This window comes from Doryrhamphus excisus, linkage group LG15 (assembly GCF_037039965.1).
Source record: "Doryrhamphus excisus strain RoL-2023G ecotype Guam linkage group LG15, RoL_Dexc_Guam_v1.1, whole genome shotgun sequence".
Lineage (NCBI taxonomy): Eukaryota > Metazoa > Chordata > Actinopteri > Syngnathiformes > Syngnathidae > Doryrhamphus > Doryrhamphus excisus.
Genome location: NC_136371.1, coordinates 15,931,882 through 15,957,827, shown reverse-complemented (window position 1 = coordinate 15,957,827; position 25,946 = coordinate 15,931,882). Strand labels below are relative to the sequence as shown.

General features: G+C 35.7%; 2 protein-coding genes across 5 annotated transcripts in view; both read left to right on the top strand.

The window, feature by feature from the left end:
- Positions 1–5,989, top strand: part of LOC131104516 (plakophilin-4-like) — a 40,743-nt gene extending 34,754 nt beyond the window's left edge. For all 4 annotated transcript variants that reach the window (XM_058051804.2, XM_058051802.2, XM_078796933.1 and 1 more), the window contains 4 exons: positions 341–458; positions 532–663; positions 2,303–2,376; positions 2,456–5,989. In XM_058051804.2, the coding sequence (XP_057907787.2) occupies positions 341–458; positions 532–663; positions 2,303–2,376; positions 2,456–2,704 (573 nt within the window). In that variant the 3' untranslated portion in view covers positions 2,705–5,989. The remainder of the gene's footprint in view (positions 1–340; positions 459–531; positions 664–2,302; positions 2,377–2,455) is intronic.
- A 6,153-nt stretch (positions 5,990–12,142) lies between these two features.
- Positions 12,143–25,134, top strand: anos1a (anosmin 1a). Its single transcript, XM_058052431.2, has 12 exons — positions 12,143–12,366; positions 17,683–17,757; positions 17,848–18,070; positions 18,134–18,318; positions 18,404–18,533; positions 19,973–20,178; positions 20,250–20,376; positions 20,453–20,551; positions 22,396–22,484; positions 24,249–24,414; positions 24,486–24,703; positions 24,765–25,134. Exons 1-12 carry the CDS (start codon positions 12,169–12,171, stop codon positions 24,924–24,926), a joined length of 1,878 nt encoding a protein of 625 aa, XP_057908414.2. The 5' UTR covers positions 12,143–12,168; the 3' UTR covers positions 24,927–25,134.
- Positions 25,135–25,946: the final 812 nt, after the last annotated feature.

Below are 25,946 nucleotides of genomic sequence, written 5' to 3'. Positions count from 1 at the left end.
CGCCACTGCCCTAGCTTGAACCGGTGGGCGTCCATCTACTGGCTTTGTCCTTTGTTGTCTGAAAGCTTCCTGTTTTGGAAAAAAAAAATCACTCAGATACTGTGAACATCCGGCAGCAACACAACATTTTAGCATGGCTACTATTTTGATGAAAAATATACTAAACCAAGTCGACGAGCTTCCTCGAGAAACGTTTGTTTACTTCGCCCGTGACTATAAAAGTATTTTTTGCTAACACTTAAAAAAAATCAAACAAAGAAGAACATAATTCTAAACAATTTCTAATAAATGTAAACAAAGTCGAGTATTGACAGAGAATGGGTGTGAAATGTGTGTACAGGATGGGTGGAACTACACCCACTTTGTGACGCCGGTGTCCACCTTGGAGCGAGAACACTACCGTTCCCAGCCGACACTCCCCACCAGTCCCATCCACATGCCCCCCGTCATCCAATCCGGTAGGAAACTACGATGTAGAAGAGACTAAGACTCTTCAGAACTAAGACTAACTTATTGTATGTTCTTTCTCAGGTGGGAGCGCTACGTCCTCACCAGCCATGCTCGGGATCAGGAGGCACAGCTCAAACTACCCGAGAGCGCAGTCGTCTATGCAACTGGACACGTACTATGGAGATGACAGTTTACACAAACGTCAGTACACAGGTGTGTATGAACGTAAATGTACACTTCATTGTCACTAGATGACCACGAGATGCATTCAGGGACATTCCAAACATCACAACATCTTTATCATGCGTGTATGTAACTTAACTTTTACTGAGGAAGTACAGTTTGCTGCATTCAAGTATACTCGGAAATCCCAGATAATACATTTACACTCAATACTAAGCATACTAACAGACTAATGTTAGCATGCTAACACCAAGTATAACAGTGCTAAGTGTGATTAAATTCATATTCATGAAAATCACAACAAAACGCTAGCATACCCATGTTGACATGCTAGCAATGCTAACATACGAACACCTATCTATGAAAATGGCTAAAATGCTACTATGTTAATATTAGCTTGCTAGCAATGGTAACACACCAATGTTAGGATGCTAAGTGCTTGTAACTGTCAATTATGTTAGCATACTAACATACTAATGTTAGCATGCTAACACCAAGTATAATATTGATAAGTGTGATTACATTCATATTCATGACAATCGCAACAAAACGCTAGCATACCCATGTTGACTTGCTAGCAATGCTAACATACGAACACCTATCTATGAAAATGGCTAAAATGCTACTATGTTAATATTAGCTTGCTAGCAATGGTAACACACCAATGTTAGGATGCTAAGTGTTTGTAACTGTCAATTATGTAAGCATACTAACATACTAATGTTAGCATGCTAACACCAAGCATAATAGTGCTAAATGTGATTAAATTCATATTCATGAAAATCACAAAAAAAACACTAGCATACCCATGTTGACTTGCTAGCAATGCTAACATACGAACACCTATGTATGAAAATGGCTAAAATGCTACTATGTTAATATTAGCTTGCTCGCAATGGTAACACACCAATGTTAGGATGCTAAGTGTTTGTAAGTGTTAATTATGTTAGCATACTAACATACTAATGTTAGCATGCTAACACCAAGCATAATAGTGCTAAGTGTGATTAAATTCATATTCATGAAAATCACAAAAAAACGCTAGCATACCCATGTTGACTTGCTAGCAATGCTAACATACGAACACCTATCTATGAAAATGGCTAAAATGCTACTATGTTAATATTAGTTTGCTAAAATGTTCTTAAGCCCCCCTAAATAATTAGATATTTTTATTGATTTTTTTGTATTTTCTTATTGATTTTTTTGGTATTTTTTATTGATTTTTTTATACAAAAAATATCTGACAAATTTCATATAATAGGACAAAAACAGTCTAATACTAGCCTCCTACTACTACTAGTCGTAGTAGTAATAATCAGAAGAAGAATAATGGTGGTTATGGTTATTTTTTATTTTTGTATTTATTTTGTATTTTTGTATTTTTAAATTTTTTGGAACGTCTACTACATTCATTCATATCCTGTACATCTCCAGGGGGTTAAGCCCCCCGTGTCCTCAGAACCCAGTAACGCCCTTGTTAGCTCCTTATCTTCATAACTTGAAATCAGTCAATAATTGTGTCCACTAGATGTCGCCAAATAGCCACTAAATGGCATAAAACGGCCCACATCATATTAGTGTGTTTAGGTTTCCACCTGAATTGTTGTTACTATGTCATGTTCTAAATGCCAGGATTCACATCAAGGTTTTATTTATGGCTATTCAGGGTCAGACAACACTACCCCATATTTCATCGACACGTACTGCTCACAGTCTGGAGACAAGCTGAGGAGATCCCAGGTGCGGAAACATAAACGACACATTCAATGTAATATTAATAATAATTCACTGATTAAAGAATTGTCTTCTTTCCAAGCAGCCCGAGCCGTTCTACGACGAACCCGACAGAAAGAACTACAACAGACTATACCTGTCGTCCCCGCACGGTTACGCCGTGGAGCACTACGACGGCGACCCCGTCCACCTGACCCCGTCCTCCCCCGACGGCTACGTGGGCCAGGCGCTCCAGTTCAAAGCCAACACCAACTACGTGGACTTCTACTCCACCACGCGGAGGCCTTCAAACAGGGCCAACAAGTTCACCGGCTCCCCTGACTCCTGGGTGTAGAAACGTAGAACCTCAATGTTTGTTGCGTCAGTGTCCGTGTGTTCGGGTGAAAGGGTCACGAGCGCCGGCGGGGTCGATTTCATCATCAGGTGCCAAAGACAGGAGGTGCTTTTAATAAGCCGAGCCCTGACTTAATGTGTTTGTCCAAGATTCTACCCACTAATGTCTCACACAGAATCATGACAAGGGACTTGAGCAGTGCCATGTGACACTCGACGCCACCAACCTGGAGAAAAGTACCACAAAAAATACATGCAACAAAAATATTAACGGATTTTACTCCCAATTTTTTTGTGAGCTGAACTTCAAAGATGGGAAACATTTTCTGCACGGTGGTCGAGTGGTTAGCGCGCACGCCTCACAGCAAGGAGAACTGAGTTCAATCCCACTCTCGGCTATTTCTGTGTGGAGTTTGCATGTTCTCCCCGTGCATGCGTGGGTTTCCTCCCACATTCCAAAAACATGGCTCTCTTGGTCATCTTTATGTGGCAAGTTTGCATGTTCTTTGTGGGTTTTCTCCGGATAATCCGGTTTCCTCCCACATTCCAAAAACATGCAAGACTCCAAATTGTCCACTTATTGACTTGTGGTGGCTGCACGTGGGACGAGTGGTTAGCGTGCATGCCCCACAGCTATGAAACCCAAGTTTGATTCCTCTGTTGGTCATCTCTGTGTGGAGTTTGCATGTTCTTTGTGGGTTTTCTCCGGATAATCCGGTTTCCTCCCACATTCCAAAAACATGCAAGACTCCAAAATTGTCCACTTATTGACTTATGGTGGCTGCACGGTGTTGAAGTGGTTAGTGTGCAGGCCACACAGCTATGAGACCCAAGTTCGATTCCTCTCTTGGTCATCTCTGTGTGGAGTTTGCATGTTCTTTGTGGGTTTTCTCCGAGTACTCCGGTTTCCTCCCACATTCCAAAAACATGCAAGACTCCAAAATTGTCCACTTATTGACTTATGGCTGAAGTGGTTAGCGTGCATGCCCCACAGCTATGAAACCCAAGTTCGATTCCTCTCTTGGTCGTATAGCTAGCGTGATACGGAAGATAGTTGACAATTATAAAAGCTATCTTACACACATTCAGACAGATTTATAAACAAGATACGCTTTTTTGTGTACTTAGAAAATGTCTTTGAAGTTCAGCTTATGAAATATGGAAGCAAAAACCATAATGTTGTGTTTAAATGTCATCTGATCACAGATGAGCGTCTCCACTCTGGGAAGTTTTGAAGGAAAACTTCTGGCATTTATGTCTGTTGACCAAAAGTGCAGTATATAATATAATATATACAGTATATGAAGTGGTGTGAAAAGTGTTTGCCCCCTTCCTGATTTTTTTTTTTTGCATATTTGTCACACTTAAATATATCACCAAATTTCAATATTAATCAATCACAACACAACTAAATACAAAATTTTGTTTTTGAGGGGAAAACAATTAGAAACCTACATAGCAATAGTGTGAGAAAATATTGTAATATTACGTAACTGTGGTTTATCACGCCAGTATTCCAATGGAAAAGGTTATAAAGCCATTTCTAAAGCATTGGGACTCCAGCAAACCACATTGAGAGCCATTATCCACAAATAGTGAAAACCTGGAACAGTGGTGAACCTTCTCAGCAATGGCCGGCCAAGAAAAACGACCCCAAGAGCGAAGCGATGACTCATCCAAGAGGTCACAAAAGACCCCACAACAGCATTCAGGTTAAGGTTGAGCTCAGTTTTGAAAAGAAGAAAAGAAAAGATTTCGATGATCCGTAAGACTTTTGGTCTGATAAAACATCTGGCAGAAAAGTAACACAACATTTCTGAAAAAGAACATAACAGTAAAATATGGCGGTGGTAGTGTGATGGTCTGAGGCTGTTTTGCTGTTTTGCTTTTGTTTTTAACATTTCTGAAAAAACATAACAGTAAAATATGGCGGTGGTAGTGTGATGGTCTGGGGCTGTTTTGCTCTTGTTTTTAACAACATTTCTGAAAAAGAACAAACAGTAAAATATGGCGGTGGTAGTCTGATGGTCTGGGACTGTTTTGCTTTTGTTTTTAATAACATTTCTGAAAAAGATAACAGTAAAATATGGCGGTGGTAGTGTGATGGTCTGGGGCTGTTTTGCTGTTTTGCTTTTGTTTTTAATAACATTTCTGAAAAAGAACATAACAGTAAAATACGGCGGTGGTAGTCTGATGGTCTGGGGCTGTTTTGCTGTTTTGCTTTTGTTTTTAACAACATTTCTGAAAAAGAACATAACAGTAAAATATGGCGGTGGTAGTCTGATGGTCTGGGGCTGTTTTGCTGTTTTGCTTTTGTTTTTAACAACATTTCTGAAAAAGAACATAACAGTAAAATATGGCGGTGGTAGTCTGATGGTCTGGGGCTGTTTTGCTTTTGTTTCTGAAAAGAACATAAACAGTAAAATATGTTGGTGGTAGTCTGATGGTCTGGGGCTGTTTTGCTGTTTTGCTTCGGTTTTTAACAACATTTCTGAAAAAGAACATAACAGTAAAATATGGTGGTGGTAGTCTGATGGTCTGGGGCTGTTTTGCTGTTTTGCTTTTGTTTTTAACAACATTTCTGAAAAAAACATAACAGTAAAATATGGCGGTGGTAGTCTGATGGTCTGGGGCTGTTTTGCTTTTGTTTCTGAAAAGAACATAAACAGTAAAATATGTTGGTGGTAGTCTGATGGTCTGGGGCTGTTTTGCTGTTTTGCTTCGGTTTTTAACAACATTTCTGAAAAAGAACATAACAGTAAAATATGGTGGTGGTAGTCTGATGGTCTGGGGCTGTTTTGCTGTTTTGCTTTTGTTTTTAACAACATTTCTGAAAAAAACATAACAGTAAAATATGGCGGTGGTAGTCTGATGGTCTGAAGTGTGAGAAAGATGCAAAACATAAGAAATCAGGACGGGGCAAACACTTTTTCACACCGCAGTGTGTGCATATATATATATATACATATATACATATGTATATATATGTATCATAAAGTATGTGAAACATATTTGTACAGCTGTACAACGTTGAAACTGTCCTGTCGCACTCTCGTATTCCACCTGTGAAACTTTTTATGTGACAGTGTGAGGAAGATTTTTCTATGATTTGTTATTTTTAATTAATGTATCTGTGAGCTAACCGGGATAGCCAAGCTGTCTGTTCGTCTGATACTGCTGCTGCTGATGACGATAATGTGCTAATGTTACACATGGAAATAGGACTATACAAGATGATGTGATCCAGTATGATCAATAAACAGGATGTTGTGATTTATTTGATTTATTTGGAAGGCTTACTAGCCAAAAAAGCTAATGTTTTTTTAAAAATACAAATTTAAGGCAATTACAAGATTTGGTCAACGGCATGTAATATCAAGTGAAGTCAGCCATGATGGCCGACAGAAAAAGTGAAAAAAGTTTTGCTTTTGTTTTTAACAATATTTCTGAAAAATAACATAAACAGTAAAATATGGCGGTGGTAGTCTGATAGTCTGAGGCTGGTTTGCTATTGTTTTTAACAGCATTTCTGAAAAAGAACATCATAACAGTAAAATGTGGTGGTAGTCTGATGGTCTGGGGCTGACATAAACTGGTTAGCTCGCTAACTAGCGAGTTAATTTTTTTTGTTGATTAATTGTAGATTAAAAGTAAATGTATTGGCCTCTATGTTAGTGTTCTTGACCAACACATTGGTAAGTAAAAAAAAAAATCCCGAACAAATCCCAAATATGTATACATATGTTAACAATTAAAATAATAATAAAAGTAATAATTAAAATTTAAGTACTTCATGTTTAAAACATAAAAAATGTACCAAATATATATTAAATTAAGAATTAAAACTCAATAAATACAATAAAATACACAAACACTCAAGTTAAATAATTCAAATTAAGAATTAAAATCGACTAAAAATAGTAATTAGTGCAGATAAACTCGTATGTAGTATAAGTGTTGGTGTGATGTCTAAATAAAAATTATGGAAATTAATCAAAACCGTTTCTGATTGCATTTCCAATTATACTTGGCAGTAACTGGCAATAAGTCATACAATAGTAGGGAAATAGCACACTCTAGTGGTCAAAAGCCCAAACAACTGTAATTGCTGTATTATACTGTAAACATAGCAAGTTACAGCAGCTTCATGTGCTACATTACGATGCGAGCTTGTAACAATACTTCCTATCAGTCCAATTGTGTCGATTACAATTATATACGGCATATAATGTACCAATTAATGACTTAATTAATGACTTAATGTCAGGACGTAACAACAAAGCAATCACGGGGGCAAAAATGTCCACCAATAAAGGAGAAAGTCACGTTCACCGCTGATGACGTCACATGTGAACCCAGTGATTGACAGCCAGCCACAGGGAGTTTTATACGCTCAGCACAAAGCGGGATGGCAGTTTTATTTTGACGGTCTGAAAGTGACCGGAAGTGTGTGTTGAGACTCTCGCGTGACTCGTGCAGCAGAGATTGACGACCCGGTTATATCGTTTAACAACGTTTTTATTTTCCCAAATGTTTTTTTTTTTAATAAAGGGACTAAAAGTTTTTTTCTTTTGATATTTTTGCAGTTTTTTAAATTCAACAACTTCAACTTTATGTAAGTTTGCTTCTCGTAAAAACTTTATTTGTTTGGTTTTCAAATCACAATACGCCATCTTTATGCTACTACTATACTTTATGCTACAACCCTGATGAATGACTCTCCAAATATTCATTTAATTGTTAGATTTTGGACATTGTCATCCTTTTTCTTTTTGTTCCTGCTGGAAAACAGATTTTTATCGGATTTCCAGCAGGAACACAGTGAACCCAGTGATTGACAGCCAGCCACAGGGAGTTTTATACGCTCAGCACAAAGCAGTATGTGGCGTATGGCGGTTTTATTTTGACGGTCTGAAAGTGACCGGAAGTGTGTGTTGAGACTCTCGCGTGACTAAAGACTAAACTACCTCGTGCAGCAGAAATTGACGACCCGGTTATATTTTTTAACAACGTTTTTATTTTCCCAAATGTTATTTTTTTTAATAAAGAGACTAAAAGTTTTTTTCTTTTGATATTTTTGCAGTTTTTTTAATTCAACAACTTCAACTTTATGTAAGTTTGCTTCTCGTAAAAACTTTATTTGTTTGGTTTTCATATCACAATACGCCATCTTTATGCTACTAACTTTATGCTACAACCCTGATGAATGACTCTGCAAATCTTCATTTAATTGTTAGATTTTGGACATTGTCATCCTTTTTCTTTTTGTTCCTGCTGGAAAACAGATTTTTATCGGATTTGGGAAATAGTAATGTGAATTGTACACATAATAACTCGCAAGGAAAGAAGCAACCTCGCTTGATGAAGAACACCCCATCCAATGGGGCTTCCCCTTCCGTAACTAAAGCCTGGGGGCCATTTTGTAAACTTTGGGTAGCCCATCTGGAACTAAAAAGGACCTCACACGAATTGCTGGGATTCCACCAAAACTTTACACATGCACGGTTTATTACGGTGGAAAACTCACGTCAGGCATTCAACGTTCAGCGTGTACGTTCCTCACATAGACTGGCACACATTTGAATAGCAGATGAAATATTGCAAGAATTGACATTTTGTACTGTTGGATTTTAAGAAGTTTCGAAGTACATAGATCGATAGCTAGCTGATGGTCTGGGGCTGTTTTGCTTTTGTTTTTAACAACATTTCTGAAAAAGAACATAACAGTAAAATATGGCGGTGGTAGTCTGATGGTCTGTGGCTGTTTTGCTTTTGTTTTTAACATTTCTGAAAAAGAAGATCATAACAGTAAAATATGTTTGTGGTAGTGTGATGGTGTGGGGCTGTTTTGCTTTTGTTTTTAACAACATTTCTGAAAAAGAAGATCATAACAGTAAAATATGGCTGTGGTATTGTGATGGTCTGGGGCTGTTTTGCTTTTGGTTTTAATAACATTTCTGAAAAAGAACATCATAACAGTAAAATATGGCGGCGGTAGTGTGATGGTCTGGGGCTGTTTTGCTGTTTTGCTTTTGTTTTTAACAACATTTCTGAAAAAGAACATAACAGTAAAATATGGCGGTGGTAGTCTGATGGTCTGGGGCTGTTTTGCTGTTTTGCTTTTGTTTTTAACATTTCTGAAAAAGAACATAACAGTAAAATATGGCGGTGGTAGTGTGATGGTGTGGGGCTGTTTTGCTGTTTTGCTTTTGTTTTGAACATTTCTGAAAAAGAACATAACAGTAAAATATGGCGGTGGTAGTCTGATGGTCTGGGGCTGTTTTGCTTTTGTTTTTAACATCATTTCTGAAAAAGAACATAACAGTAAAATATGGCGGTGGTAGTGTGATGGTCTGGGGCTGTTTTGCTTTTGTTTTTAACATCATTTCTGAAAAAGAACATAACAGTAAAATATGGCGGTGGTAGTGTGATGGTCTGGGGCTGTTTTGCTTTTGTTTTTAACATCATTTCTGAAAGAGAACATGACAGTAAAATATGGCGATGGTAGTGTGATGATCTGGGGCTGTTTTGCTTTTGTTTTTAACATTTCTGAAAAAGAACATAACAGTAAAATATGGCGATGGTAGTGTGATGGCCTGGGGCTGTTTTGCTTCTGTTTTTAACATTTCTGAATAAGAACATAACAGTAAAATATGGCGATGGTAGTGTGATGGCCTGGGGCTGTTTTGCTTTTGTTTTTAATAACATTTCTGAAAAAGAACATAACAGTAAAATATGGCGATGGTTGTCTGATGGTCTGGGGCTGTTTTGCTTTTGTTTTTAACATCATTTCTAAAAAGAACATAACAGTAAAATATGGCGGCGGTAGTCTGATGGTCTGAGGCTGTTTTGCTTTTGTTTTTTACAACATTTCTGAAAAAGAACATCATAACAGTAAAATATGGCGGTGGTAGTCTGATGGTGTGGGGCTGTTTTGCTGTTTTGCTTTTGTTTTTAATAACATTTCTGAAAAAGAACATAACAGTAAAATATGGCGATGGTAGTCTGATGGTCTGGGGCTGTTTTGCTTTTGTTTTTAACATCATTTCTGAAAAAGAACATAACAGTAAAATATGGCGGTGGTAGTGTGATGGTCTGGGGCTGTTTTGCTTTTTTTAACAACATTTCTGAAAAAGAACATAACAGTAAAATATAACGTCTTCTCCAGTCAGTCTCACTTTGACTTTTATTCATTGATGGTCAGACTCACATGCCCAGACACCGAACGCTAGATTTCTACGAATAGTATTCTGGTAGAACACATTTTTTGTGATGTGAATTTGCAATTTTTCATGCGTCAAGGTGGCGTAAACGTGGTGCGGAGTAGGACCACTTTGTGAGTGCGCATGTCTGGATGAAGTCTTATAAACACCGCGGGACGCTCCAAGCAGCTCACGTGGGATTTTTATACGACGCTCCAAAGACCCGCTGAGGATTTCCTCACAGTTTCCAACGCATCATTTTCCCTTTTGCCTCCTGTGTGAAGAAACTGCCGCTACTTTCCTGCCAGCGGGGGGTACCATATATGTTTGTAGTTTATGGGTGGAATCCATTAGCAGGATATTTGGCAGCTTCCAAACAAGGTTACAGATGGGATTCCCTGCAAAGACGCTGTGGAAGTTCTTCAACTTGGATATACCAGGGAGGGGGGGGGGGGGGGGGGGGCGTTCCACCTGTGTGTTTTAAAACTCTTAATTCACCCGCCGATATTTCCTCCTCTTTTAACAGTACATAATAACAGTACATAATGAGGTGAGAGAATGTTTTCCATGTTTTCGACTGCCAGAATGGGACAAACTTCCACAAACCACACAGCGACCTTTAGACTGGGGTGTCCAAACGTTGGAAAATGAAAGAATGCAAATTTGTAAAGCAATACCTGTAGCTATGCTAAGAAATTATACTGTATATAATTCAAGAAAAAAAACTGCAATATAGGTTATCAACTTCTACTAATTTGCTCTTTTTTCGCCATTTTTTGTTTTTTTTCCCATCACAATATTTAAACTTTCTTCTTAGATAAGCTTTGTACATTATTTTTGTAATATAAGGACAATATTGCCATAATATTTTGACATTATTTCCATTATAATAAAGCTTTTTTCCAACTTAATTTTCCCCAAAATTACAAATTCATTTTGTTTTGCTTGCATTACAAAATACAACAATAAATAATAAATAATAAATAATAAATAATAAATAATAAATAATAAATAATAAATAATAAATAATAAATAATAAATAATAAATAATAAATAATAAATAATAAATAATAAATAATAAATAAAAGTAGATAAAATATATATCACAAAATATCTTCATATCACGTTATTTTCTTAAAATTTTGTCTTTTTGGAATTCAATTACAACCTTTTTTCTTGATATTTTGACCTTTTTCCTGCAGTAAATAATAATAAATAAATAAATAAATAATAAAACAATAAAAAAAGTAGATAAAATATATATCACAAAATATCTGCACATTACGTTATTTTCTTAAAATTTTGTCCTTTTGAATTCAATTACAACCTTTTTTCTTGATATTTTGACCTTTATCTTGCAGTAAATAATAAATGAATAAATAAATAAAACAATAAAAAAGTAGATGAAATATATATCACAAAATATCTGCATATTACGTTATTTTCTTAAAATTTTGTCCTTTTGGAATTCAATTACAACCTTTTTTCTTGATATTTTGACCTTTTTCTTGCAGTAAATAATAAATAATAAATAATAAAAAAATAAATAAAAAATAAAAAATAGATAAAATATATATCACAAAATATCTGCATATTACGTTATTTTCTTAAAATTCTGTCCTTTTGGAATTCAATTACAACCTTTTTTCTTGATATTTTGACCTTTTTCTTGCAGTAAATAATAAATAATAAAAAAATAAATAAAAAATAAAAAAATAGATAAAATATATATCACAAAATATCTGCATATTACGTTATTTTCTTAAAATTTTGTCCTTTTGGAATTCAATTTCAACCTTTTTCTTGATATTTTGACCTTTTTCTTGCAGTAAATAATAAATAATAAAAAAATAAATAAAAAATAAAAAAATAGATAAAATATATATCACAAAATATCTGCATATTACGTTATTTTCTTAAAATTTTGTCCTTTTGGAATTCAATTGCAACCTTTTTTCTTGATATTTTGACCTTTTTCTTGCAGTAAATAATAAAAAAGAAATAAATAAATAAAACAATAAAGTAGATAAAATATATATCACAAAATATCTGCATATCACGTTATTTTCTTAAAATGTTGTCCTTTTGAATTCAATTACAACCTTTTTTCTTGATATTTTGACCTTTTTCTTAAAAATCCTTTGCCAATAAGTTCACGCCTCCCCTCAAATTGTTAAGCTCCTCCCCCCAGCTATAAAAAGTGCTGTTTGAGCCCCAGTTCAACTAGATGACACTCACGCAGGCAGGGAGACAGGAGGTTGCCATGACGACGCACATGCAGCAGTGGATTATTCTTCTTCTCATCTTTCTCTGCAGCGTCTGCGCCAAAAAGCTGCACCGATGTGATGATGATGATAATGATGATGATGATGGCAAAGACGCGGAGTCCTGGCTGGAGAGTTTCCCGAGGGCACGGTGCATGGCCCGCTGTTTGAGTTTGCACCGCGCGGCAACACCGCAGGTAACGTGTGGATTTCAAGCCTAATTAACAGTTGTCAGCTGTACTATAAACATTAGTAACATGAGTTACATTAATATGTTAATATGTTAATATGTTACAGTGCGGTCAATACATTTCTGGGGATCAAAATAGATGAAAATATGAGCTGGAAACCTCATATTACAAATATACAACATAAGGTGGCAAGAAATATTTCAATATTGAACAAAGCAAAATTTATTCTCAATCAGAAATCCCTCCACACTCTTTATTGCTCTCTGGTTCTACCATATCTTACTTATTGTGTGGAAATATGGGATAATAACTATAAAAGCAATCTTCACTCGCTAAATGTGCTGCAAAAAAGGCCAGTAAGGATAATTCATAATGCCGCCTACAGAGAACATACTAACTCCTTATTTCTAAAATGACAAATACTTCAACTTGCTGATATAGTTCATCTTCAAACAGCTAAAATAATGCATAAGGCTAAAAATAACCAATTAGCTAAAAATGTCATCCAATACTTCTCTACAAGAGAGGAGAAATATGATCTCAGGGAAGAAGTACATTTGAAACACTTATATGCTAGGACTATGTTAGCGTTAGCATAGCATTTCAGTAAAATAAAATAATAAATAAATACAAATAAATACTACTACTGATAATACTACTACTACTACTATTATTAATAATAATAATAATAATAAAAAATATAAAATGAAAAACGAAAAAAATAAAAATGAAAAAAAAAATTAAATTAAAAATTAAAAAAATAAAACTAATAAAATGAAGTAAAAAAATACTGAAATTATATTGGGAAAGCAGGAAGTGATCAAATACTTCTCTACAAGAGAGGAGAAATATGATCTCAGGGAAGAACTACATTTGAAACACTTCTATGCTAGGACTACGTTAGCGTTAGCATAGCATTTCAGTATGTGGAATCAAACTATGGAATGGATTGAGTAAGGAAGTCAAACAATGCACAACGATGAGCCAATTCAAGAAACAATACAAGCAGTTGATGTTTGCTAAATACAAGGATGAAGAGTCTTGAACCAGTCATGATGTGCTATATATATCACTATATTGACACTTACTATGGTACCCATTATGGCATTGGATGCTCATATCACCTCATACTTTGGTACGTGAAATTTTATTTTATTTTATTTTATTTTACTTTATTTTATTTTATTTTATTTTATTTGAACATTTAATTTAATTAAACTAAACTAAATTAAATTAAATAGTTAAAAAACCACAACTTAAATTATTAGGAAAGCAGGAAGTGAACAAATAAAAACTATATAAACTAAAAATAAACTAAAATAAACTAAAATAAAATAAAATAAAATAAAATAAAATAAAATAAAATAAAATTTCACGTACCAAAGTAAGAGGTGATATGGAAGTGAACAAATGTAACAGTTACTGATTGTAAAAGTACCAGATGGAGGGGTAGGATTTAATAAGCTTTGCTTCTTCCTACTCCTTTTGGACATGTGGAACTGGGAACTGATTATGGGATGCACTCAATTGTAATCTGATGCATGTTCAAATGAAATTAAACCATTACCATAGTCAAATATAGGTTTTGGCCGTTAATTCGTCCCAAAAGTTCAGACAAAAAAAGAGATTTATAAAAACCCAAACAATTTTTATTTTAAGAAATTAATGAATCAGTTCAAAACACCCAAAAAAAACATTGTTTGGGATTATTTTGCAGCCATGATTTATAGGAAAAGCAGAGATTTGTGGTGTTAATTAGCTAAGAACTACAAAGAAAACCCCTAATGACATTATAGACGGACAGTTTGATGTAAGTGCTGGACAGTAGCAGGTATCGGTAAGAAAGCATCTCTAGGTTGGAACCATTGGCACTCAGGCTGGCCCAGGTTGGACAATAGGGAGTTCTCATGGTCCTGCCTTTATGTGCCGATTTTCACCTTCATTTGAATTTTTGCAGCCGGGATGGCTGTCCGCCTTTCTAAGAAAATTAATCGGATGGTGTGTTCCAACTATTGAAACTAATGGAGCTCCTCGGTCTCCCTGGGAAAGTCTATTTCGGAATGCTGGCGAGATGAATACAACCGTACGTACGACCTCTAATCAGTAACTGTTATATTTGTTCACTTCCTGCTTTCCTAATATAATTTAAGTTGTGTTTAAGTTGTGTTTAAGTTGTGTTTTATTTAGTTTAGTTTAGTTTAGTTTAGTTTAGTTTAGTTTAGTTTAGTTTAGTTTAGTTTAGTTTAGTTTAGTTTAGTTTAGTTTAGTTTAGTTTAGTTTAGTTTAGTTTAGTTTAGTTTAGTTAAATGTTCAAATAAAATAAAATAAAATTGAATAAAATAAAATTAAATAAAATTAAATAAAATTAAATAAAATTAAATAAAATTTAATTTAATTTAATTTAATTTAATTTAATTTAATTTAATTTAATTTAATTTAATTTAATTTAATTTAATTTCATGACTGGTTCAAGACTCTTCATCCTTGTATTTAGCAAACATCAACTGCTTGTATTGTTTCTTGAATTGGCTCATCGTTGTGCATTGTTTGACTTCCTTACTCAATCCATTCCATAGTTTGATTCCACATACTGAAATGCTATGCTAACGCTAACATAGTCCTGGCATATAAGTGTTTCAAATGTACTTCTTCCCTGAGATCATATTTCTCCTCTCTAGCTAATTGGTTATTTTTAGCCTTATGCATTATTTTAGCTGTTTGAAGATGAACTATATCAGCAAGTTGAAGTATTTGTCATTTTAGAAATAAGGAGTTAGTATGTTCTCTGTAGGCGGCATTATGAATTATCCTTACTGACCTTTTTTGCAGTACATGTAATGAGTGAAGATTGCTTTTATAGTTATTAGCTTATATTTCCACACAATAAGTAAGATATGGTAGAACCAGACTATATTGTGCAGCTTTTTCTTGCATAGGCACACTCCTCTATCTCAGCCACAAACTTTTAGCCAGAGCATGCAGCATAGCAAGAAGGATAAAGTGATGGATTTAATCTTGAAATGGAGCAGAAAAGAAAGCAATGGCAGGATTCGCAGAGCCGGGGACACCATGAGAAATGGCAGCGTCACTCTCAATTAGCGTGCCAATTTTCTTTAGAAGCCCGCTAGGAGAGATGGAAGCTAGCAGGCGAGGCGCTGCGGTGTCAAGCCGCGATACTTGATGTGCATGTCATCAACTTTAGTTCCAACTCTACTGAAACTAGTTACAAGGTTTCGTAGATGATATCTGCAATGAAGGGGTGGGGATACATTGCAATTTAAATGACAATAATCTAATATTAATCAATATGGTGGCAGTGATATATGCTTTTGACACTATATACCGGTAGTTATATCTGCATTGCTGTTAATTTGATTTTTCTGCATTATGTTTACTTATGTTGTTTTACTTTTGGTAATTTATGCATATTATGCCACAAAAAAATGGTCAAATCTTAAAAATTATCACCGGTGCCCGAACTTTTTCATACCACGGTAGCCTTCCTGGTAGATTGCGAAACATGCTAAGTGTTAGCATGTCATCATTGCTAGCATGCTCATATTAGCATAGTAGCATTTTAACCATTTAGCATTATCATTCTAGTTGTTAGCACGCTAACAACTGTGACTTTGCTTATAATTTGTTGACCTAATGTTAATCAGATATATATAATAATTAGGGCTGTCAATGTAAATTTCTTTTAATGGTGATAAAAAAATTTACGCAATTGTGCGAATAAATTTAAGAGCTAATATGCTAAAAATAAAGAAAAATAGTAATACAAAATTATTTGTTATATTTGTTATAAGTTTGAAATAATGGCCCCTAGCAGTTCCGAAATTGATATCCCTTTTCATAAAATTTGATGTAATTTTTGTTGTTGGACATTGAATAGTTTACCAGGAAGAGATTTCCCTTACTTATGATAGATAAAAACATATTTCTATCAGTGACTTGAGTTGACTTGACTACAGATAAAAATGCGATTAATAGCGATCAAATATTTTAATCGAATGACAGCCCTAATAATAATAACAATAATATGTAATATAATGATAATTCATTTTCTACATATAGTAAGGTTGCCAGGGTATGTTGGAGCCTATCCCAGCTTCCTTTATGTGACAATATCTGATATATGATATAATAATATGTATAACTGAAGAGAAAGAAATATATGAAAAAAAACAAAAAAAATACTAAAATACAAAAAAATATTTTTCATCAACTTATTTGTGAACAACTTGAACCAGTCATGATGTGCTATATATATCACTATATTGACACTTACTATGGTACCCATTATGGAATTGGATGCTCATATCACCTCGTACAAAATAAAATAAAAAACAAACAAACAAACAAAAAAATAATAAACTAAACTAAAATGAACTAAACTAAACTAAAATAAAATATTAGCAAAGCAGGTACCAGTACTAATAGTACTGATCAGGTATCAGTACCAGATGGAGGGGTAGGATTTAATAAGCTTTGCTTCTTCCTACTCCTTTGGACAACTATATTAGGAAAGCAGGAAGTGAAAAAATGTAAAATTTACAAAAAATAAAATACAAAAAATAATAAAATAAACTACAAAAACATACTTACATTATATTAGGAAAGCAGGAAGTGAACAAATGTAAAATGTACAAAAAATTTAAAAAATATATACAAAAATACAAAAAATTAATAAAATAAAGTACAAAAAATACATTATATTAGGAAAGTAGGAAGTGAACAAATGTAACAGTTACTGATTGTAAAAGTACCAGATTGAGGGGTAGGATTTAATAAGCTTTGCTTCTTCCTACTCCTTTTGGACAACTATATTAGGAAAGCAGGAAGTGAACAAATGTAAAATGTACAAAAAAAATTACAAAAAAATACAAAAAATAAAAATACAAAAATACAAAAAAATAATAAAATAAAGTACAAAAAATACTTACATTATATTAGGAAAGCAGGAAGTGAACAAATGTAACAGTTACTGATTGTAAAAGTACCAGATGGAGGGGTAGGATTTAATAAGCTTTGCTTCTTCCTACTCCTTTTGACATGTGGAACTGGGAACTGATTATGGGATGCACTCAATTGTAATCTGATGCATGTTCAAATGAAATAAAACCATTACCATAACTTGACAATATATGTATGGAATATTATATAATATATGGACAAGATAAGACGCCCCCCCCATCCCATGCTTCACTGTTGCGTTTAAGGACCGTACAGTAAAGTACTAAATCCTATTCATGAGTGGATAAGATTATGAGTGGAACATAAGGAATAATCATGTGATGTCAAGTGTGTTTTCTAACACAGCTTCCACAGTGCTTGGAGCCGTGTAAAGATTCTTGGCCTGTGGAGAAGAAGCGTGATTGCAGGGAGCCGTGTGAGGTAGAAACTGCAACACACTCAACGCCGTAGTCTTCTCCTTTGTGTTGCATCCAAACGTGGTGAAACATGAACATCGCCGTCTGTGTTCAGAGGTTGTTCCCCAAAAAACGCCGGGAATGTGTGGCCAGCTGCCAGTTCCTTCAGACGGCGATGGAGGTGAAGCAAGGTGGCTGTCCTCCCCCGGATTGGGCTGCTGGCTTCGCGGCCGCTTGTGTCCACAGCTGCGATTCCGACTCGGAATGTCCAGCTCAGAAGAAGTGCTGCTCCAACACCTGCGGACACACATGCCAGACTCCCAAAGACCTCTACCAGGGTATGAGAAATTTCAGAAAAGTAAGATGTTCTGACATACAAATGGTTCACGTTCCTCTCCCAGGGGTTCCGTTGAAGCCTAGGAAGGAGCTGCGCTTTGAGGAGGTCTCCCCTGACCAACTGGAGGTGCTTTGGACCTCCAGGTTCAACATCTCCGCTGAGCCTGCAGTCTATATCCTGCAGAAAAGGTGGAATTTCGGCATCCAGCCCAGCGAGGACGCCGCCACGCCATGGCATACTGTCGCACAGGTGAGAGTGCAACTTGACGGAATTTTCAGTATTCCTCTGGTCTGGTCGTTTCTTTGAAGCCAACACACCACCTGATACTCCGTAGACCACAGAGCAGAGAGCCCGACTACATGACATACGACCTGGCCGGTGGTACCAGTTCCGAGTTGCAGCCGTCAACTCTCACGGAACCAGAGGTTTCACCACTCCGAGTCGGCATATTCATTCCAGCAGAGGTCAGGAACCTTCTGAATGTGGATACCAGGGTGTCCAAAGTGCGGCCCGTGGATGCTTTGTTTGTTTTTTTGCCACGAGGCACGTCCTAAAAACAAGTCAAAAAATTAAACTAAATTAAACTAAATTAAAAAAAAAAAACTAAATTAAACTAAATTAAACTAAATTAAACTAAAATAAACTAAATTAAACATGAAATTCTAAAACAAAAACAAGAACATTTGAAAAATCACCAGCAATTTTACAAGAAATTTGAATAATCAATGTAATATTATGGGGAAAAATGCAATGTTAAAATATTAAAGAATATTATTTTCTTTTTTGAAATTTTCAGACAATAAAGTGAAAATATGATGAAAAAAAGTGCAATCACACCAGAATCAGTACCATTAAAATAAAGACAGACAATGATTCAAAGGCGTGATATCATCAGAAACAAACAAAACAAAAACTAATATTTTTAGAAAATTGGGTTATAATCTTAAGTCAAAATATGACAATAAAGCCATCATATTACAATATGTATTTGTAAAATATTATTATTTATTATTCATAATAATAAATATATTATAAATATTATTATTATATATTTGGAAAATAAATTTAAAAACAGCCATAAAAATATAATAATATTATAAATATTATTATATAATTGGAAAATAAATAAAAAAACATCCATAAAAATATAATAATATTATAAATATTATTATATATTTGGAAAATAAATTTAAAAACAGCCATGAAAATATAATCATGTTATAAATATTATTATTATATATTTGGAAAATAAATTTAAAAAACAGCCATAAAAATATAATAATATAATAAATATGATTATATATTTGGAAAATAAATTTAAAAAACAGCCATAAAAATATAATAATATTATAAATATTATTATATATTTGGAAAATAAATTTAAAAACAGCCATACAAATATAATCATGTTATAAATATTATTATGATATATTTGGAAAATAAATTTAAAAAAACAGCCATAAAAATATAATAATATAATAAATATGATTATATATTTGGAAAATAAATTTAAAAAACAGCCATAAAAATGCTGTTAAGGGTGTCACAATAACCAAAAAAGCCACTGTTTAAATTATGACTTAATACGACTTAATACGTTATTAATGAGTTAATTTTGTGTTTTTTTTGTTCAATTCAAAGATTTTCAAGTTTAATTCTTTCCAAATGATATATTCACCAATTAATTAATTATTAATTAATGAATTATTATATTCATTGATTAATTAATTGGTTATTAGTAAAAACATATTGAAATACAAGATATAGTACAGGATACTGTATGTAGTATTGCAAACAAGTCACTAGATGTCAGTAATGTTACATTGACGAGAACAGGCGTCTGTGTTATTAATTATTAATTCCCCAGCAAGCCCCATCAAGAAATGTTCATCTTCCTCTTCAGACCCGACCAGCCCTCCAGCCCCGACTGAGCTCAGAGTGACCAACATGACCTTTGCTCCGGGCAGGGCCGTGCAGGTCCAACTCCAGTGGCGCATGCTGGGAGACCTGGATGTCCCCGTTCACCACTACAAGGTCAGCTGGACGTGGGCTGCCGTTGGTGGAAGCCCCGCTTCCTCCGTGACAAAAAGAAAGAAGCTCGTCAGAGAGGTACGGGGGGGTTCTGTGACCACGTTGGCTCCAAAAAGTCCCAAATACACACAAGGTGCTTTTCTGTTCAGAGCCGAGTTGTGCTGGACAGCATGCGGTCCAACCGTAGCTACAGCGTGGAGGTCCAAGCCGTCTCCTATTGGAGGCAAACCCAGCTGAAAGGACCCAGAGCCATCGTGTATTTTAACACCCTGCGCAGTATGTTAAGACTCTTTTGCAATCAATGCATAACTTTCTGAATTGATGACTGATATTGTCTTTTATGATGTGAAAGACACGTCAAGAGACATGACAGGTGACATCCTGGACGTGGGGACGCCTTTCTATCAAAATGGGCAGCTACAAGTTCATGTTTACTGGAGGAGCAGCACAGGTGGGTGGTGCGTTTACAAAAAAACTCCCTTTCAGCTTGGGATACCACTTATTTATGTAACACTGTACATTAAATGCCCGTAATTCACTCACGGTGCATTCACAGACCAGAGGAACTTGGCTATGCTTGGCACTCCTGCACATAACATACATATTGGTGAGGAAGTGTTGTTTATTTGCAGTGAATTAGCTTCATTTATTTACATCAATATGCAAACAACACCAAGCAAACAGAAGGTCCTCAGACAAAACCCCTAACTTACTCACGGTGCAACAACAACAACAAAAACAGAACACACAATGTCATTGCTAGTGATGTATGATAGCACTGATGTAGCTGCAGATCCAATACTCGGTCATACAGATCACCTAATCCAGGGTCTCAAACTCAATTTACTTGGGGGCCACCGGAGCTAGGGTCCGGGCGAGACTGGGCCGCATCAGGTTTTCCAACAAAAAAAACCAAAAAAACGCATTTATTAAAAACAGAAAAATAAATAAACTTTGCTTTGGTTTCGATTATCTACAAGAAAAGCTCTGATAAAACATTCCACTGTTCTCAAATATCTTAATTTTTATTTTTCTACACAAAATAAGATGAAAAATAAATAAACAAATCAAGAATAAAGAAAATCAATCAGTAATAAATAAACATAATAATAATAATAATAATAATAAAACGGCAAATTATGAAAACTAAAGAAACCACATATAGTTGGTGGGTAGACAAATGATTTTTTTCAGATTAAAATGAACAAAGCATTATTAGACTAAACTTAGATTAAACTTAAATAACCAAAAACTTACCACTTCCACACGGATAGGGAGGATAACTATTAACAGTTATTTAACTTTTAACATGAACATTAATCAAACGTAATAATTTTTTCTGGGTACATGATCAAACTTGCGCGGGCCGCACTAACATTAAACTTTCATATCAAGGCGGGGGCCTCAAACTAGTGTCCTGCGGGCCACATTTGGCCTGCGGGCCGCGTGTTTGAGACCCCTAACCTAAATTTTGTCTGGTAAATTTGAAAAAGTAGTATATTTTCCATTATAGTGTAAAAAATACAAGTTATTCATTATTTTGTGAAATATGAAATCATATAAAATTTATGCTTGAAATGTGTCTTTTCACAAAAAGCTGAAAAATGTAAATATAAAGCATTCAGAAGACGCATTCAAAATATGTTATGGTGATATGTAGAATTGTACACTGGCCACTAGGTGTCAGTATTATTACCGACGCTGTTGGGTGAGACACACAAGCACCAGACTTGAACAGGCTTTTATCGCAGCAAGAGGCACGATAATCCCAAACACAGGTTACTAAAACTCAAATCTGAACCCCCGACCTCACTTCCTGTCTACCCCCCCAACTCATCTTGCACAGAAACATAGTATATCCAGCCTCACACACAAGCATGTGTCTTATTTATTTCTTATTTTCTCTTATAATGTCCACTATATCAGGTAATAGGAGTATAAATGTCACCATAGGGGTGTTATTTCATGTCTACAAGGCTCTAATAATGTTAAAAAGTGTATTTATAAGGTCGTGCACAGGTTTTCTACACACTTTCCAAATATAAATAATAATTCACTTATGGTCCGGTTCTGGAGCAAATTATTTTGCTATTTTTCTGATGTCTAATCCGGGATATCGGATCAGACTTCCTGTGAAGAAAAACCACGGTGAAGATTTGATGTCATCATGCATACTGTTAGCAGCCATTCGGGAGCATAGTTGAGTGTTATGATATGCTGTGATGCCTTCAACATTTACCTTTTAGGGATGTACATTTTGTGCACTTTAAAGTTTTTTTTTTTCTCTTGACGTAGACCCTTCAGTTGAGTACTACCGAATCCAGTGGGTACCAGAGTACTGTGAACACAACCAAACGGCCCCCAGAGAGAAGACTAACACACAGGTTGCATTATATTACAGTAGACACAAATATTAGCAGCAATTAGGGCTGTCAAAAATAACACGTTAAATGGAAGTAAGTAATTTTTAAAATAAATAGGCGAAACCCCCACTTAAGTCACTCTTTTATAACTTTATTCGTACCTGAACACACCAACGGAAGTGCAATTCCAACATCGTGTATGCATCTGTCACTCATGAATAGTTTGTACTCTTTTTGTGATCGGAACACTTCCTCATTGGACACGCGCGAGATTAGGGTGCACTCACGGACACTCCGACAACTCTATACTACAACGTGTATGTGGTATAAACAAACAAAAACACAAAACAAAACAATAAGAACATATTCTCACTAACGGTGTTATACCTGCGGAAGTACAATTTGCTGCATTTAGGTGTGCTCGGAAATCGCGCATGGACAGAACACTCAAAACACGTGAGTTCATCTTACTTTACGTAGTGTCTTTGAACGCAACCACTCGTTGTTGTCATCAGTGTTGTGCTACTATTAAATGGACGCGAATTTCAGACACACAGAGCGCAGTTTTTATTATTTTTATTATTATTTATTAGTAGAGAGCGGGTGGTACCTGGCGTGGGCCGGCAAGGTCCACTGTAGCCGGACTCGGCTCGGTAGAACCAGGTTATAGAGCCAGTGGCGCCACCTAACGTGACCCAGCAAGGTGTAAGGTGGTCGGACACTCTATGAGCACCCCTGCGGTTGATAGAACCAGGATATAAAGCAGGTGGTTTTCTGACGTGGCCCAGCAAAGGTGCACTCTGGTCGGACTCACTCTCCAAGCAGCCCTGGTGTGCCGCCATGTTCTCATTGAAGCAAGTGGCTGTGTTCGAAACCGCATACTTGCCTACTACTCGTACTAATTTTAGTATGCAGTGTGTTTACACTGACAGTAAGCGAGAAATACTACTTCTTTTACTATTCACACTTAAATTACCCAGGATGCAACGCGAAGTGACGTCACAGTTAAAAACAACAACTTTGGCTGAACACTGAGCAGCAAGATGGACCAAACGGCGGTGTCAAGCTGGATATATTGCGAGTTGGTTCGCTTCTTGTTTTCAAAGTAAAAGCAGCGATTTATCACTATGTTATTTTTGTATGAGAAAAGTAAGGGGTGTTTTATTTTGTGAAAATAACCTAAAGTGCGTTTCTCACTCTGCTAGCTTAAATTTAGCCGAATTCGTCCGAACGAAATTGTAAACAATTGGTATTTGGACAAATAAATGGCACACTCGGTATCTAAACTGCCACTTTCTCGCCTGATTAAAAAAAATCTTAATAAAGTGATGTATTTAGAGAGATTTAAAGTGAAATCAGCTTCAGCCTGTCGATTTCGGCTCGTGTATGAGCGCAATGCATTGTGGGTTATGTAGTACGCTGAAGTGTAAACGCTTGATGGATTGGGTAGGCAGTATGGAGTGTTTGTAGTATGACCATGGAAGTATGTAGTAGTTAGTATTCGGTTTCGAACACAGCCAAAGTCTCTTCTTCAGACATTTGCTCAACATTACTGAGGATTTGAGGACATCTGGTGGTCATATTTGGTATTACAGTTTACCGCATTGGACCTCCTGACATCTGTGATGTTTTTCACCAGAAATAATGGTAATTAATACAAAAAGCGTGATTAATTTTATTCAAAATTTTAATCATTTGACAGCCCTAGTAGCAAAACATTCTATTTAATGGATGTATGTCAAAATGAAGCTTGTTGACAGCTGTACTCTTATGTCCTGAACCAAGGGGACCTTCACCAGCTTGCAGGGTTTGCTGTTCTCCTGTAAGTACAAAGTCCTCCTGCAGCCCGTCAGCAAGAAGAGTCGCCCCCCAGCCAAGAGCATCAGCTTCATCACACCGTCCTGTGCCGCCATGCAAGCCAAGAGTCCAAAACCCATCGCCTGTAATGGAGGTCGGTAATGGAGGCCAACATCACAGACGTTTGACATCGTAGGAGCATTCTCACTCTGCTCCTTCTTGCAGTGACCCCTCAGAAGGTTCCGGTGAAGCCAACCAACCTGACGGTGTCCTTCAAGTTCCAGGACGGTAACATGACCGCCATCTTTAAGTGGAGCGTACCCGCCGGAGTACATCGCCATCACTTCACCGGCTATCACGTGACCTGGATGGAGGTCACGTCAACCAGACACAACAAGAAGCTGCACCGCAGTCCAACCCCACAATCCCAAATCCTACCCCCGGTCAGTACTGGATGACTTCTCTTACACTCGGCTTATGCGCTGACTGCGTTTTCCATCACAGGAAACGACATTCCTGGCGCTGTCTGGCCTACATCCTGCCAGCGTCTACCGACTGGAGGTGCGGACCATCGATGATGGCGGGGATCAAGGTCCGGCCATCAGCAGGACCTTCCAGAGTCCGGGATTACAGAACGTGGTGAAGCATAGGAAATATCATCGATAAAGTTAGCTGTTCACTGACCAGTTTGTCTCCCGCATTACCCAAATCCACGTCCTTATTTTTCTGCCCTATCAAGCCGCCATTGCATGCACGAACCTTAAAGTCTATTTCAAAACCACAGACACAGTAATCCCTCACCATCGATATAATATGGCCTAGTATTTGTTTGATATATATGTGTATATATATGTATATCTGTAATGGTAATGGTAATGGTAATGGTAATGGTAATGGTAATGGTAATGGTAATGGTAATGGTTTAATTTCATTTGAACATGCATCAGATTACAATTGAGTGCATCCCATAATCAGTTCCCAGTTCCACATGTCCAAAAGGAGTAGGAAGAAGCAAAGCTTATTAAATCCTACCCCTCCATCTGGTACTTTTACAATCAGTAACTGTTACATTTGTTCACTTCCTGCTTTCCTAATATAATTCCTGCTTTCCTTATATAATGTAAGCATTTTTAGTACTTTATTTTATAATTTTTTTGTATTTTTATTTTTTTTGTACATTTTTTTGGTACATTTTACATTTGTTCACTTCCTGCTTTCCTAATATAATGTATTTTTTTGTACTTTGTTATTTTTTTGTATTTTAATTTTTTTGTACATTTTTTTGGTACATTTTCCTGCTTTCCTAATATAATGTATTTTTTTGTGCTTTATTATTTTTTTGTATTTTTATATTTTTGTACATTTTTTTGTACATTTTACATTTGTTCACTTTCTGCTTGCCTAATATACTTGTCCAAAAGGAGTAGGAAGAAGCAAAGCTTATTAAATCCTACCCCTCTGTCTGGTACTTTTACAAACAGTAACTGTTACATTGTATTAGGAAAGCAGGAAGTAAACAAATGTAACAGTTACTGATTGTAAAAGTACCAGATGGAGGGGTAGGATTTAATAAGCTTTGCTTCTTCCTACTCCTTTTGGACAAGTATATTAGGCAAACAGAAAGTGAACAAATGTAAAATGTACAAAAAAATGTACAAAAAAAATAAAAATACAAAAATACAAAAA

Bases quoted from the DNA above. Each gene is read 5' to 3' on its own strand.
- anos1a (XM_058052431.2), top strand. From the start codon at position 12,169: ATGACGACGCACATGCAGCAGTGGATTATTCTTCTTCTCATCTTTCTC. The intron at 20,377-20,452 runs GTATGTTAAGAC...ATGATGTGAAAG, and splicing joins GTATTTTAACACCCTGCGCA to ACACGTCAAGAGACATGACA. The intron at 24,704-24,764 runs GTCAGTACTGGA...TTTCCATCACAG, and splicing joins AATCCCAAATCCTACCCCCG to GAAACGACATTCCTGGCGCT.